Here is a 13,687-nt window from a genome sequence, read left to right as displayed (position 1 = left end):
AGCCGACCTCCCTCCCCCGCCCCCGCCGCGGTGCATGACGGGTAAACAGCCTCCGCCGGGAGCCCGCCATTTTCTGCCGGGAAAGGCGGGAAGGGAGCGAGAGCAGCGACAGCGTCACCGCGGGACCCCCAACGGCTCCAGCGCCGCCGCCAGCCGGGCACGCAGGTAACGGCGGGGCCGGGGCTGGTGCCCGGTAACGGCGGCCCGGAGGAAGGAACCGGGGGCGGGGGGGGGGGGGGGCGGTCCGGTGCCGAGGTCGTCTGAGGAGACGTTTCCCCCCCCAGTCCCGCCTTCCGTCTGCCGCCGGCCGCTGGTTGGCTGCGGAGGACGGCGGCGCTGATTGGCTGGAAGGCTGGGAAGGGATAGGCCGAGAGGTGCGTCCGTCTAGAAGGGAGACTCGAGGGCACCTCCCCGCTGCTGGCAGCGTGCGAGCCTATTGGCTGGGCGCCGTCAGCCAATGAGCCGGCCGGTGTGGGGATGCACGTGATGCGGCGCGGAGGTTTCTGGGAGCTGTAGTCCGAGGGCGCTGAGGGGACGGCGAGGGCTTCTCCCCCAGCGCGGTGCGGTGAGGCCATGGCGGCTCGCTCGGGCCCTGCCCGGCGGCGGACCCGCTGGTCTGGCGGCTCTCCCTCGGCCCGGTTCTTTCCCCCCCCCACCCCCCGCGGCCGGGGGTGCAGTCCCCTCGTCCCCCACAGAGGCGGGCTGGGGCCCGGCGCAGGCAACCGGCCGCTCCTCCCCGCCCCTCGGCCGCTAACGGCCGGTCTCGCCCTTCGCTCAGCGGCCCCGGAGTCGACCACGGCCTTCTCCCCTTCGGCAGGCTCTGACCGTCCGGCATGGCCCGCACCAAGCAGACGGCTCGGAAATCCACCGGCGGGAAGGCCCCGCGGAAGCAGCTGGCCACCAAGGCCGCCAGGAAGAGCGCGCCTTCCACGGGGGGTGTGAAGAAGCCCCATCGCTACAGGTACCGGGGCCGATGTCACCCCCGGAGGACCCTGGGCCGGGGGGCTCGGGGTCCCCTGGCCACGGCCGCGGGCCCAGCCCGGCAGGGCGGGCGACTCCGTGACAGAGAAAGAGTGCTGTCTTACAGCCAAGAGCGATTCGATCACGTTAACTGCTGAAATTCTTTGCAGGCCCGGCACGGTGGCCCTACGGGAGATCCGGCGATACCAGAAATCCACAGAATTGCTGATCCGCAAGTTGCCCTTCCAACGCTTGGTGAGGGAGATCGCGCAGGACTTCAAGACCGACCTGCGCTTCCAAAGCGCTGCCATCGGGGCACTGCAGGTGAGACCCCAGCCCGCGCCACGCCGCAGTACCCGGGGTGGGGGTGGGAGGGGGAATATCTGGGCCACGTAAGTCACCCCAAAATGTTTCCACCCCTCCCCGTAAATCCCCCTCCCCTGAGGCTGCGGCTTTCTCCCGACAGGAAGCCAGCGAAGCGTACCTCGTGGGCCTCTTCGAGGACACCAACCTCTGTGCCATCCACGCCAAGAGGGTCACCATCATGCCCAAGGACATCCAGCTGGCGCGTCGCATCCGCGGCGAGCGGGCTTAGGGCGGCCGGTGCCGGGCGGTAGGAGAGACTCGGGGTGGGATGGAGGGGAGGGGGGGACACACACATTTGGGGGGGGGTTTCTCCTGCTCCCGCTACAGCGGCTGGGACACGTCGCAAGAGCTGACTGTTCACGACATACAGGCAAAACCAACACACGACTTCCGAGGGGTTTACGAGACTTTTTTGGATTTATTTCCCCACCACCACCTTTTTTGTACACTTTTTTTTCCTCTCCGAGCTGCAAAAAAAAAAAAAAATATAGAAGTGTGTGAGGGGGTGGGGACAGTTTTTTGAAATCCCTGGTTTTCTACACAAACCTCCTGTCTTTTTGGGCCTGGAAAGCGGAGCTTTGGGGCTTCAGCTTCTCGAAGCCCCCCGGGTGGGGACGGCTCCGATTCCCGCTCCTTTCCCCCGCGCCCCGGGGTGGGGGGCTGCGGTCTCCCCGGCCTCGTTTCCCCTTCGTGCGTTCGAGCTTTGTACCGTCCGCGTTTTCTCCACCCCGCGGTGGCAACGGAATAAAGAAAACCCATCGACGTTGACCGGATCCTCCCTCGTTTCCTTCCTAATTAATCCCAGCCCCGCCCATTTCCACCTTCTCCTTTATCATAAATAAATCCCCTTCCCGCGCCCCAAAACTTTGCGGTTCGCAGGGTGGCTCGGGGATGTGGGGGGGCCTTAATTTGGGGTCCGGTGGGGGGGATTTTCCCCTCTGCCTTTGTTTTTTTGGGGAGATTCGGAGGGGGCAGAGGGCCGGATTACCCCGGGGTGCTGACGTGATTGCTCCTGACACCCCGGCGTTAAATTTAGAGCCGGGGCAGCAGCCCCCCCACCCTGAGCCACCCTAATCGGGATTAGGGGGCCACGGGGCGGGCAGCTGAGGACGGGGCGCCCTCCCCCCCAAAACGGGGCGGGGGAGGGGGGCCAGGCCCTTCCCCAAAACGCCAGCGAGGGGGAGTTGCTCCTCAGAAATGGCGATATCGGGGCGTTGCTCCTCAAAAAGCGGCGCTCTTGCAGAGAGGGGGGAAACGCGCTTTACGTAACGATGGGCGTGCTTTCGTGTAGGGGTGCTTTTAGAGAGGGGGATTAGCTAAATATCGATTTAACATCAGTGCAGGGCGCTTGTCCATATAGATATAAAGTGCATATCATTAATATGACTATAGAGAGAATTTTTATAGGCGTATAGGGTAGAATTTTTATAGGCGTATAGCGTAGAATTTTTATAGGTGTATAGCATAGAATTTTAATACGCATATAGAGTAGAATGTTTATATGCATATAGGATAGAATTTTAATACGAATATACAGAAAATTTTAATACGAATATACAGAAAATTTTAATACGAATATACAGAAAATTTTAATACGAATATACAGAAAATTTTAATACGAATATAGGATAGAAGTTTTATACGAATATACAGAGAAGTTTTATACGAATATACAGAGAAGTTTTATACGAATATACAGAGAATTTTAATACGAACACAGATCTAATTTTAATACACAGATCTAATTTTAATACAAACACATAATTTTTGTATGAACACAGATACAATTTTTTTGTAGGGACACAGGTAATTTTGGTATAAGCACAGATAAAATTGTAATGTAAACATAATTTTTAAATGAACACAGATACAATTTTTAAATGAACGGATATAATTTTTAAATGAACACAGATACAATTTTTGTATAAAGACATATAATTTTTATATAAAAATACAATTTTAATTACATGCAGCTATAATTTTAATTATAGCTGTATTTATATTAATATATATCTATATAAAAATATATCTATATAAATACAGCTATAATTTTAATATAAATACAGCTATAATTTTAACATAAATACAGCTGTAAAAATAAGTGTATAACTGTGTTCACCCATTGCATTTTTCTCCAGAAACAGGGAAATCGGAGCGCCGACCCACACCCCTGCGGCCCCACTGGGCAGGCAGGGGCGGCAAGGACCCCGAAAAAGCCAATTACCAGTAACGAGGGTAACGAGCAGCTACATTTTGGGGCCACTTTCCCTGCCCCCCCCTCCCCCCCCCCCAGTTCGTTAGGGTTTAATTAGGGGTTGGGGTTCAGCCTCGCCCCGGGATTAAAGTCTTACCGATTAGCCCCGGGGCTGGGCCCCCCTCCCGGGGCGAGACCCTGCTCCCCCCTCGCCGTGGGGTGGTTTTGGGGGGCTGGGGTGGCCCCCGGTGCTCCCCCCCCCAGCCGCCGGCCGCATCTGTGCTGACCGACCCCCCCCGACCCCCCCCCCCCCCGGCGCGGGGATTAGGGTTAATCAGCCCCAAATCCCCGCGTCTGAAAAACAAACTAATCATCCCGATTTCAACACTCTCCTCCCAGCTGCTCGGCGGCTTGGGGGGGGGACGCACATGCCGGGATGTGGGGGGACCCCACCGGGGTTTTTGGGGGGGGGGGGGGGGGGGGAGGGATGCAGGATTTGGGGGGAACCCCACTGAGCTGGGGGGCTGTGCTGGCTTGGGGGGCTATGCCAGGGTTGGGGGGGGGCAGCACCACGGGGTCATTCCTGACCCCCCCTTCCTCCTCCTCCTGGCCCCCCCTCTTCATCCCACACTACCCCCCCCCCCCCCCCCCCAAACTCTGCCCCCCGGTTGGGGGTCCCTGTGTCCCCGGCACCCCGCTGTCCGTCCCCACGTGTCCCCGTCCCCGGGGCTCAGACGTGGCAGCTGTCCCTGGGATTAGCTCCGGGCCCCATGGTGGCGGGGGGGGTGGGGTGGGGCATTTTGCCCCCACCCCCACCCCAGGAGGGCACCCATGCCTGGCCCCCCACCCCCCGAGGGACCCAGGCGTCCGGGACCCCGCGTCCCCCTCCCCGGCACGAGGTCCCCAAAGTGACCCCCAAGGAGGGGCCCTGACCCCCCAATCCTGCCACTCCCGTCCCCGTTGGGGCATTAATTAAAAGCGGCTCGTTGTGTCCCCCCCACCCCGTTAACGGGGCGGGGGTCCCCACTGGACACTGGGGTCCCCTGGCCGAGCGCACCCCGAACCCCCCCCCCCCACCGCCGTGTTTGGGGGGTGGCAGTGGGACCCCCCCCCGTCCCCCGTCGCGGGGGATGAGCGTTAATTGCCGGCAGCGGTGGATTAGCCCCGGGCCGGGGCCAATGTCACCCCCCCGGGGATTAGTGGCAGCGCGGTGGCGGGTGACATCACGCCGGGCCCTACTTAAATCTCCCCCCGCCGCGGGGACGCCTTCCCCGCTGCCACCGCCGCCACCGTCACCGCCGCAGGTAGGCACCGGCCCGCGGGGTGGGGGGACATCTCGGGGTGTCCCCGAGCGGGACCGGGGATGTTTGGGGTGAGGGACAAGCCACTGGCTCTGTCCCCAGCTCGGGCAGCCTGGGGTGATGTCACCTGGCTTGGGGACAGGCCACCGGCTCTGTCCCTTGGCGTGGGGACGAGGTGGCCAGCCCTGTGGAGATGTCCCCTGGCTTGGGGATGAGGTGGCCAGCCCTGGAGAGATGTCCCCTGGCTTGGGGACAGGCCACCGACTCTGTCCCTTGGCATGGGGACGAGGTGGCCAGCCCTGTGGAGATGTCCCCTGGCTTGGGGACAGGCCACCAGCTCTGTCCCTTGGCGTGGGGACGAGGTGGCCAGCCCTGTGGAGATGTCTCCTGGCTTGGGGACAGGCCACCGGCTCTGTCCCTTGGCATGGGGATGAGGTGGCCAGCCCTGTGGAGATGTCCCTTGGCGTGGGGACGAGGTGGCCAGCCCTGGAGAGATGTCCCCTGGCTTGGGGACAGGCCACTGGCTCTGTCCCTTGGCATGGGGACGAGGTGGCCAGCCCTGTGATGTCCCCTGGCTTGGGGACGAGGTGGCCAGCCCTGTGGAGATGTCCCCTGGCTTGGGGACAAGCCACCGGCTCTGTCCCCTGGCATGGGGACAAGGTGCCCAACCCTGTGGAGATGTCCCCTGGCTTGGGGACAAGCCACCGGCTCTGCCCCTTGGCTGGGGGACAGTGGCCAGCTTCGGGGTGGCCTCCCCCGGTCAAGGACAAAGCCGCTGACGCTGTCCGTGGCTCGGGGACAGGGTTCCCAGCCCCAGGGTGACGTCCCCTGGCTCGGGGACAAGCCGCTGGCTCCGTCCCCTGCCTCAGAGATGGCATCTGGGCGCGGGGGTGACCTTCCTTGGCTTGGGGACAAGCCACCGGCTCTGTCCCCAGCTGGGGGATGGAGTGACCGGCCCCAGGGTGGCCACCCCCAGCCTGGGGACAAGGCGCTGGCTCTGTCCCCAGCGCAGGGATCGGGTCCCCATGCTGAGCACGGGCTTTGTCCCCAGTTTGGGGACATGGTGACCTGCTCCAGGCTGTCCTCCCCCGGCATGGGGACAAGCCACCGCCTTGGGGACAGTGCAACCGGCTTTGGAGCGGCCTCCCCTGGCTTGGGGACGAGGCCACCGGCTGCGGGTGACATCCCGGCTGGTGCTCTCGACTGGGGACTGGGTGCGGGTCCCTGTCCCCCAGGGGGGTCCCTGTCCCCAAGGGGGTCCCCGCTCTGTCCCCCCGGTGCCAACCGTGTCCCTCTGTCCCCGCAGCGCAGCCCGTGCACATCCCGCCCGGAGCCGGGGGACCGCGGGGCGCACAGGTAGGACCGGGGCGGGGGGGCGGGACGGATCCTGCACCCGCACCCCCTCTGCCACCGCGCCGCGGTGCCGTGCTGCACCGTGCCGTGCTGCACCGCGCCGTGCCATCCGGCACTGTGCCATTATATCCTGCACCGTGCCCTGCTGCACCGTGCCGTGCCATCCCGCACCACGCCGTGCCATCCCGCACCGTGCCATGCTGCACCAGGCCATGCCATCCGGCACTGTGCCATTATATCCTGCACCGTGCCGTGCGGCACCGCGCCGTGCCACACTGCACTGTGCCATTATATCCTGCACCGTGCCATGCTGCACCAGGCCATGCCATCCGGCATTGTGCCATTATATCCTACACTGTGCCATGCTGCACCATGCTGTGCCACGCCATGCCATCCCGCACTGTGCCATGCTCTCCTGTGCCACGCTGTGCCGTGCCGTGCTGCTCCGAGCCATGCTGCACCGCGCGGTGCCGTGCCACGCTGTGCCATGCTGCACCAAGCCGTTGTGCACCATGCTGCACCGAGCCATGCTGCACTGTGCGGCACCGTGCCACGCCGTGCCGTGCTGCACCGAGCCATCGTGCACCATGCGGCGCCGTGCCACGCCGTGCCGTGCTGCACCGAGCCATCGTGCACCATGCGGTGCCGTGCCACGCCGTGCCGTGCTGCACCGAGCCATCGTGCACCATGCGGCGCCGTGCCACGCCGTGCTGCACCGAGCCATGCTGCACCATGCTGTGCCGCGCCATGCCATCCCGCACTGTGCCGTGCTCTCCTGCGCCGTGCCATGCTGCACCGTGCCATGCCGCACCACGCGGTGCCGTGCCGCGCCGTGCCGCGCCAAGCCGTGCTTGCAGCGTGCCCGTGCTTGCACCGAGCCACGCTGCACCGTGCGGTGCCGCACCGAGCCGTACCGCGCCACGCGGTGCCGTGCCGTGCCACGCTGCGCCGTGCCGCTCGTGACCCCCCGTCTGTCCCTCGCAGCCGGCGCCCAGCCCACCTCGGCAGCGCCGGGGCCTGGCGCGGAGCATGATGTCCTACATCAAGCAGCCCCACTACGCCGTCAACGGGCTGAGCCTGGCCGGGCCCGGCATGGACCTGCTGCACTCCGCCGTGGGGTACCCCGGTGAGCCCCGCGGCCGGGACGGGGGCGGTCGGTGCTTCCCCGGGGGCACGGGGGGTGGCGTGGGATGCACGGGGACGGGACGCGTGGGTTGCACAGATTTTGCACGAGGGTGGGGTGCACGGGGACGGGTTGCACCGAGGTTTTGCACGAGGGTGGGATGCACCAGGGGGTTGCATGGGATGCACAGGGACAGGATGCACGGGGGGGTTGCATGGGTTGCACGGAGGTTTTGCACGAGGGTGGGATGCACGGGGGGGTTGCATGGTTGCATGGAGGTTTTGCATGAGGGTGGGACGCGTGGGGGGGTTGTATGGTTGCACGGAGGTTTTGCACGAGGGTGAGATGCACGGAGGGGTTGCATGGGTTGCACAGGGGTTTTGCACGAGGGTGGGATGCACCAGGGGGTTGCATGGGTTGCACGAAGGTTTTGCACAAGGGTGGGATGCACGGAGGGGTTGCATGGGTTGCATGAAGGTTTTGCACAAGGGTGGGATGCATGGGGGGGTTGCATGGGTTGCACAGGGACAGGATGCACGGGGGGGTTGCATGGGTTGCACAGATTTTGCACGACGGTGGGGTGCACGGGGACGGGTTGCATGGGTTGCACTGAGGTTTTGCACGAGGGTGGGATGCACGGGGGGGTTGCATGGGATGCACCAAGGTTTTGCACGGGGACGGGATGCACCAGGGAGTTGCATGGGTTGCACAGGGACAGGATGCACGGGGGGGTTGCATGGGTTGCACAGGGGTTTTGCACAAGGGTGGGATGCACGGAGAGGTTGCATGGGATGCACGGAGGTTTTGCACGGGGACGGGATGCACCAGGGGGTTGCATGGGATGCACAGGGACAGGATGCACGGGGGGGTTGCATGGGTTGCACAGGGGTTTTGCACGAGGGTGGGATGCACGGGGGAGTTGCATGGTTGCATGGAGGTTTTGCATGAGGGTGGGACGCATGGGGGTTGCATGGGTTGCACAGATTTTGTACAAGGGTGGGATGCATGGAGGGGTTGCATGGGATGCACAGATTTTGCAGAAGGGTGGGATGCACGGAGGGGTTGCATGGGATGCACGGAGGTTTTGCACGAGGGTGGGATGCACCAGGGGGTTGCATGGGTTGCACAGGGGTTTTGCACGAGGGTGTGATGCACCAGGGGGTTGCATGGGATGCCCAGGGACAGGATGCACGGAGGGGTTGCATGGGTTGCACAGGGGTTTTGCAGGAGGGTGGGATGCACCAGGGGGTTGCATGGGTTGCACGGAGGTTTTGCACGAGGGTGGGATGCACCAGGGGGTTGCATGGCTTGCACAAAGGTTTTGCACAAGGGTGGGATGCACGGAGGGGTTGCATGGGTTGCACAGGGGTTTTGCACGGGGATGGGATGCACGGAGAGGTTGCATGGGTTGCACAGAGGTTTTGCACGAGGGTGGGATGCACGGGGGAGTTGCATGGGTTGCATGGAGGTTTTGCACGGGGATGGGATGCACCAGGGGGTTGCATGGTTGCACCGAGGTTTTGCACGAGGGTGGGATGCACCAGGGGGTTGCATGGGATGCACGGAGGGGTTGCATGGGATGCATGGAGGGGTTGCGTGGGTTGCACAGGGATGGGATGCATGGCGGGGGTTGCATGGTTGCACAGGGGATTTGCACGAGGGTGGGATGTACGGAGGGGTTGCATGGGATGTATGGGGATGGGATGCATGGGTTGCACAGATTTTGCACAAGGGTGGGATGCATGGGGGTTCTGCACAAGGGTGGGATGCACCAGGGGGTTGCATGGGATGCATGGGGGGGTTGCATGGGTTGCACAGATTTTGCACGGGGGTGGGATGCATGGGGGGACTGCATGGGATGCACGGGGATGGGATGCATGGGGCGGGGGTTGCACAGAAGCTTTGCACGGGGGTTTGGAGGCACCAGGGGGTTGCATAGGATGCACGGGGGGGTTGCATGGTTGCACCGAGGTTTTGCACGAGGGTGGAATGCACCGGGGGGTTGCATGGGATGCATGGGGACGGGATGCACAGGGCGGGTTGCATGGGTTGCACAGATTTTGCACGAGGGTGGGGTGCACGGAGGGGTTGCATGGGATGCACGGGGATGGGATGCATGGGGTGTGTGCATGGGTCGCACCGAGGTTTTGCACGAGGGTGGGATGCACCAGGGGGTTGCACGGGATGCACGGAGACGGGTTGCATGGGTCGCACCGAGGTTTTGCACCAGGGTGGGATGCGCAGAGGGGTTGCATGGGATGCACGGGGATGGGTTGCATGGGCTGCACGGATTTTGCAGGAGGGTGGGATGCATGGGCTGCACGGGGACGGGATGCACGGAGGGGTTGCATGGGCTGCACGGGGACGGGATGCACGACCACCTGCCCTCCCCCCCCCGCCGCAGCCACGCCGCGGAAGCAGCGCCGGGAGCGCACCACCTTCACGCGGGCGCAGCTGGACATCCTGGAGGCTCTCTTCGCCAAGACCCGCTACCCCGACATCTTCATGCGCGAGGAGGTGGCCCTGAAGATCAACCTGCCCGAGTCCCGCGTGCAGGTGAGCCCCGGCCCCGCCCGCCCGCGCGGGGCACGCGCGCGGCCTCGTGTGCACGGGCAGGGTCGTGCACGGCCCCACGTGCGCGAGCAGGGGATGTGCACGGCCTCGTGTGCACGGGGAGGGTCGTGCACGGCTTCACATGCACGAGCAGGGGACGTGCACGAGCAGGGGACGTGCATGGCCTCGTGTGCACAGGGAGGGTTGTGCATGACCCCACGTGCACGCGCAGGGGATGTGCACGGCCTCGTGTGCACGGGCAGGGTCGTGCACGGCCCCACGTGCACAAGCAGGGGATGTGCACGGCCTCGTGTGCACGGGGAGGGTCGTGCACGAGCAGGGGATGTGCACGGCCTCATGTGCACGGGGAGGGTCGTGCGCGAGCAGGGGACGTGCACGGCCTCGTGTGCACGGGGAGGGTCGTGCACGGCTCCGCGTGCACGAGCAGGGGATGTGCACGGCCTCGTGTGCACGGGGAGGGTCGTGCACGGCTCCACGTGCATGAGCAGGGGACGTGCACGGCCTTGTGTGCACGGGGAGGGTCGTGCACAGCTCCACGTGCATGAGCAGGGGACATGCACGGCCTCGTGTGCACGGGGAGGGTTGTGCATGGCCCCACGTGCACGCGCAGGGGACGTGCACGGCCTCACGTGCACGGGGAGGGTCGTGCACGGCCCCACGTGCGCGAGCAGGGGACGTGCACGGCCTCGTGTGCACGGGCAGGGTCGTGCACGGCCCCACGTGCACAAGCAGGGGACGTGCATGGCTTTGTGTGCACGGGGAGGGTTGTGCATGGCTCCACGTGCACGAGCAGGGGACGTGCACGGCCTCGTGTGCACGGGGAGGGTTGTGCATGGCCCCACGTGCACGCGCAGGGGACGTGCACGGCCTCGTGTGCACGGGGAGGGTCGTGCACGGCCCCACATGCGCGAGCAGGGGACGTGCACGGCCTCGTGTGCACGGGGAGGGCACGGCAAGGCTGGACACACCAGCACACACATGTGAGGGCATGCACATGGGTACGGGCACTCAGGAGCGTGCACGGTGATTTGCACACGCGTGCACACGCAGGGCACGCAGCTCCGTGCTCACACGCGTGTGAGCAGGCACAGGGTTGTGATTCAATGCACGCACACACGCGTGTGTGTCGAGGGGAGGCGGCTCGGTGCGTGCACGTTCCTGGGGATGCGGCTTGGTGCACGCACACGCGTGTGCACACAGAGGGATGTGATCTGATGCGCACATGCACATATGCACGCCCCGGGGACGCAGCTCGTTGCACGCACACACACATGCACGCTCAGGGGAGGCGGCTCATTGCACGCACACACACATGCATGCACACACACGTGCACGCCCAGGGGACAGAGCTCATTGCACGCACACACATGTACATGAATGCACGTGCACGCCCAGGAGAGGCGGCTCATTGCACGCACACACGCGTGCATGCACACACACGTGTGCACGCCCAAGGGACGCAGCTCGTTGCACGCACACACATGCACGCACACACACGTGCACGCCCCGGGGAGGCAGCTCCTTGCACACACACACACGTGCATGCACACACACATGCACGCCCAGGGGACGCAGCGCGTTGCACGCACACACGTGTACATGAACACACGTGTGCACGCCCCGGGGACTCAGCTCATCGCACGCACACACATGTGCACGCCCCGGGGAGGCGGCTCATTGCACGCACATACACGTGCATGCACACACACGTGCACGCCCAGGGGACAGAGCTCATTGCACGCACACGCATGTGCATGAACACACGTGCACGCCCCGGGGACTCAGCTCATCGCACGCACACACGTGTGCACGCCCCGGGGAGGCGGCTCCTTGCACACACACACATGCATGCACACCCACGTGCACGCCCAGGGGAGGTGGCTCATTGCACGCACACACATGTACATGAACACACACATGTGCACGCCCCGGGGACTCAGCTCATCGCACGCACACACACGTGCACGCCCAGGGGACAGAGCTCATTGCACGCACACACGTGTACATGAACACACACGTGTGCACGCCCCGGGGACTCAGCTCATCGCATGCACACACGTGTGCATGCCCAGGGGAGGCGGCTCATTGCACGCACACACACGTGCACGCCCAGGGGACAGAGCTCATTGCACGCACACACGTGTACACGAACACACACACGTGTGCACGCCCCGGGGAGGCGGCTCATTGCACGCACACACACGTGCATGCCCAGGGGACAGAGCTCATTGCACGCACACACGTGTACACGAACACACACACGTGCACGCCCCGGGGAGGCGGCTCCTTGCACGCACACACACGTGCACGCACACACACGTGCACGCCCAGGGGACAGAGCTCATTGCACGCAGACACATGTACACGAACACACACGTGTGCACGCCCCGGGGAGGCGGCTCATTGCACGCCCCCCCCCCCCCCCCGCGCCCAGCGCCTGCCTCAGTTTCCCCGCTCAGCGCCCGCTCCCGCAGGTCTGGTTCAAGAACCGCCGGGCCAAGTGCCGGCAGCAGCAGCAGCAGAGCAGCGGCCAGGCCAAGGCTCGCCCCGCCAAGAAGAAGAGCTCCCCGGCCCGCGAGGCCGGCGCCGAGCCGGGGGCGGCCGGGCCCTACAGCCCCCCCGCCACCGCTCCCGCCGGCACCCCCAGTTCCGCCACCGGCGCTACCGTCTCCATCTGGAGCCCGGCTTCCATCTCGCCTGTCCCGGACCCGTTGGCTTCCTCGGCCGCCCCGGGCTTGCCACGCTCGGCACCTTTCCCCGGCACCTACGGCCAAGCTGCCGGCTACGGTCAAGGTTACGCCGGCTCGGCCGCCTATTTCGGTGGCCTGGACTGCAGCTCCTACCTCTCGCCCATGCACCCGCAGCTGGGGGCTCCCGGGGCGGCTCTCAGCCCCCTGGCCGCCCCCGCCATGGGTGCCCACTTGGCCCCCTCGCCCGCCGGCTTGGCGGGGCAGGGCTACGGCACCGCCGGGCTGGGCTTCGGCCCCGTCGACTGCCTGGACTACAAGGACCAGGCGACCTCCTGGAAGCTCAACTTCAACGCCGCCGACTGCCTGGACTACAAGGACCAGAGCTCCTGGAAGTTCCAGGTCTTGTGAGGGGGAACCGGCCCCGGCCCCCCCCGGCCCCCCCCGAGACCCCCACCCCGGCTGGCGCAGGCTCGGCGGCAGCCGGCGCCGCGCACCCCTGCGCCGTGGGGCGTCTGCGTGGCACGGAGCATCCCCACGGCGCGGCCCAGCCCCGCAGCAGGAGGCGTCTGCACGGCACGGTGCATCCCCGCGGCACCAGGCGGCCCCGCGGCACGGAGCATCCCCGCGCCGTGGACCGTCCCCGCGGCACGGAGCGTCCCCGTGGCACGGGGTATCTGCATGGCGTGGAGCATCCTGGCACGCAGCATCCCTATGGCATGGACCAGCCCCGCAGCACAGGGCAGCCCCACGGCACGGAGCATCCCCGTGGCACAGACTGTCCCGGCAACATGGAGCATCCCCGCGGCACGGAGCGTCCTCGTGGCCTGGTGCATCCCTGCGACGCGGTGCAGCTCCGTGGCACGGAGCATCTTTGTGATGTGGAGCATCGCCACGGCACGGCGCATCCTTGCACCACGGACTATTCCCACGGCACGGAGCTTCCCCGTGGCACAGACTGTCCCGGCAACACGGAGCATCCCTGCGGCACAGAGAGTCCTCGTGGCCTGGTGCAACCCTGCGATGTGGTGCAGCTCCATGGCACGGAGCATCCTCATGACACGGAGCATTGCCACGGCACGGAGCATCCCTGCACCACGGACTATTCCCACGGCACGGAGCATCCCCA

The 13,687-nt window shown here is 64.8% G+C and overlaps 2 protein-coding genes across 2 annotated transcripts; both read left to right on the top strand.

Annotated features, from left to right (window-relative positions):
• The first annotated feature begins 49 nt into the window (after positions 1–49).
• LOC142403750 (histone H3.3A) lies at positions 50–1,731 on the top strand. The gene is made up of 4 exons (XM_075489988.1): positions 50–165; positions 818–961; positions 1,131–1,284; positions 1,427–1,731. Exons 2-4 carry the CDS (start codon positions 834–836, stop codon positions 1,553–1,555), a joined length of 411 nt encoding a protein of 136 aa, XP_075346103.1. The 5' UTR covers positions 50–165; positions 818–833; the 3' UTR covers positions 1,556–1,731.
• Positions 1,732–3,475: 1,744 nt separating this feature from the next.
• On the top strand, positions 3,476–12,976 carry LOC142403736 (homeobox protein otx5-like). The gene is made up of 5 exons (XM_075489959.1): positions 3,476–3,561; positions 6,128–6,177; positions 7,159–7,300; positions 9,702–9,853; positions 12,346–12,976. Exons 3-5 carry the CDS (start codon positions 7,204–7,206, stop codon positions 12,967–12,969), a joined length of 873 nt encoding a protein of 290 aa, XP_075346074.1. The 5' UTR covers positions 3,476–3,561; positions 6,128–6,177; positions 7,159–7,203; the 3' UTR covers positions 12,970–12,976.
• The last annotated feature ends 711 nt before the right edge of the window (positions 12,977–13,687 follow it).

Source organism: Mycteria americana, unplaced genomic scaffold, assembly GCF_035582795.1.
Source record: "Mycteria americana isolate JAX WOST 10 ecotype Jacksonville Zoo and Gardens unplaced genomic scaffold, USCA_MyAme_1.0 Scaffold_43, whole genome shotgun sequence".
Classification (NCBI taxonomy): domain Eukaryota; kingdom Metazoa; phylum Chordata; class Aves; order Ciconiiformes; family Ciconiidae; genus Mycteria; species Mycteria americana.
This window is presented reverse-complemented; position numbering and strand designations above follow the sequence as displayed.

Coding starts and splice junctions, on each gene's coding strand:
- LOC142403750 (XM_075489988.1), top strand. CDS start 834: ATGGCCCGCACCAAGCAGACGGCTCGGAAATCCACCGGCGGGAAGGCC. Junction 962..1,130: donor AAGAAGCCCCATCGCTACAG/GTACCGGGGCCG, acceptor AATTCTTTGCAG/GCCCGGCACGGTGGCCCTAC. Junction 1,285..1,426: donor CTGCCATCGGGGCACTGCAG/GTGAGACCCCAG, acceptor TTCTCCCGACAG/GAAGCCAGCGAAGCGTACCT.
- LOC142403736 (XM_075489959.1), top strand. CDS start 7,204: ATGATGTCCTACATCAAGCAGCCCCACTACGCCGTCAACGGGCTGAGC. Junction 7,301..9,701: donor CTCCGCCGTGGGGTACCCCG/GTGAGCCCCGCG, acceptor CCCCCGCCGCAG/CCACGCCGCGGAAGCAGCGC. Junction 9,854..12,345: donor TGCCCGAGTCCCGCGTGCAG/GTGAGCCCCGGC, acceptor CCGCTCCCGCAG/GTCTGGTTCAAGAACCGCCG.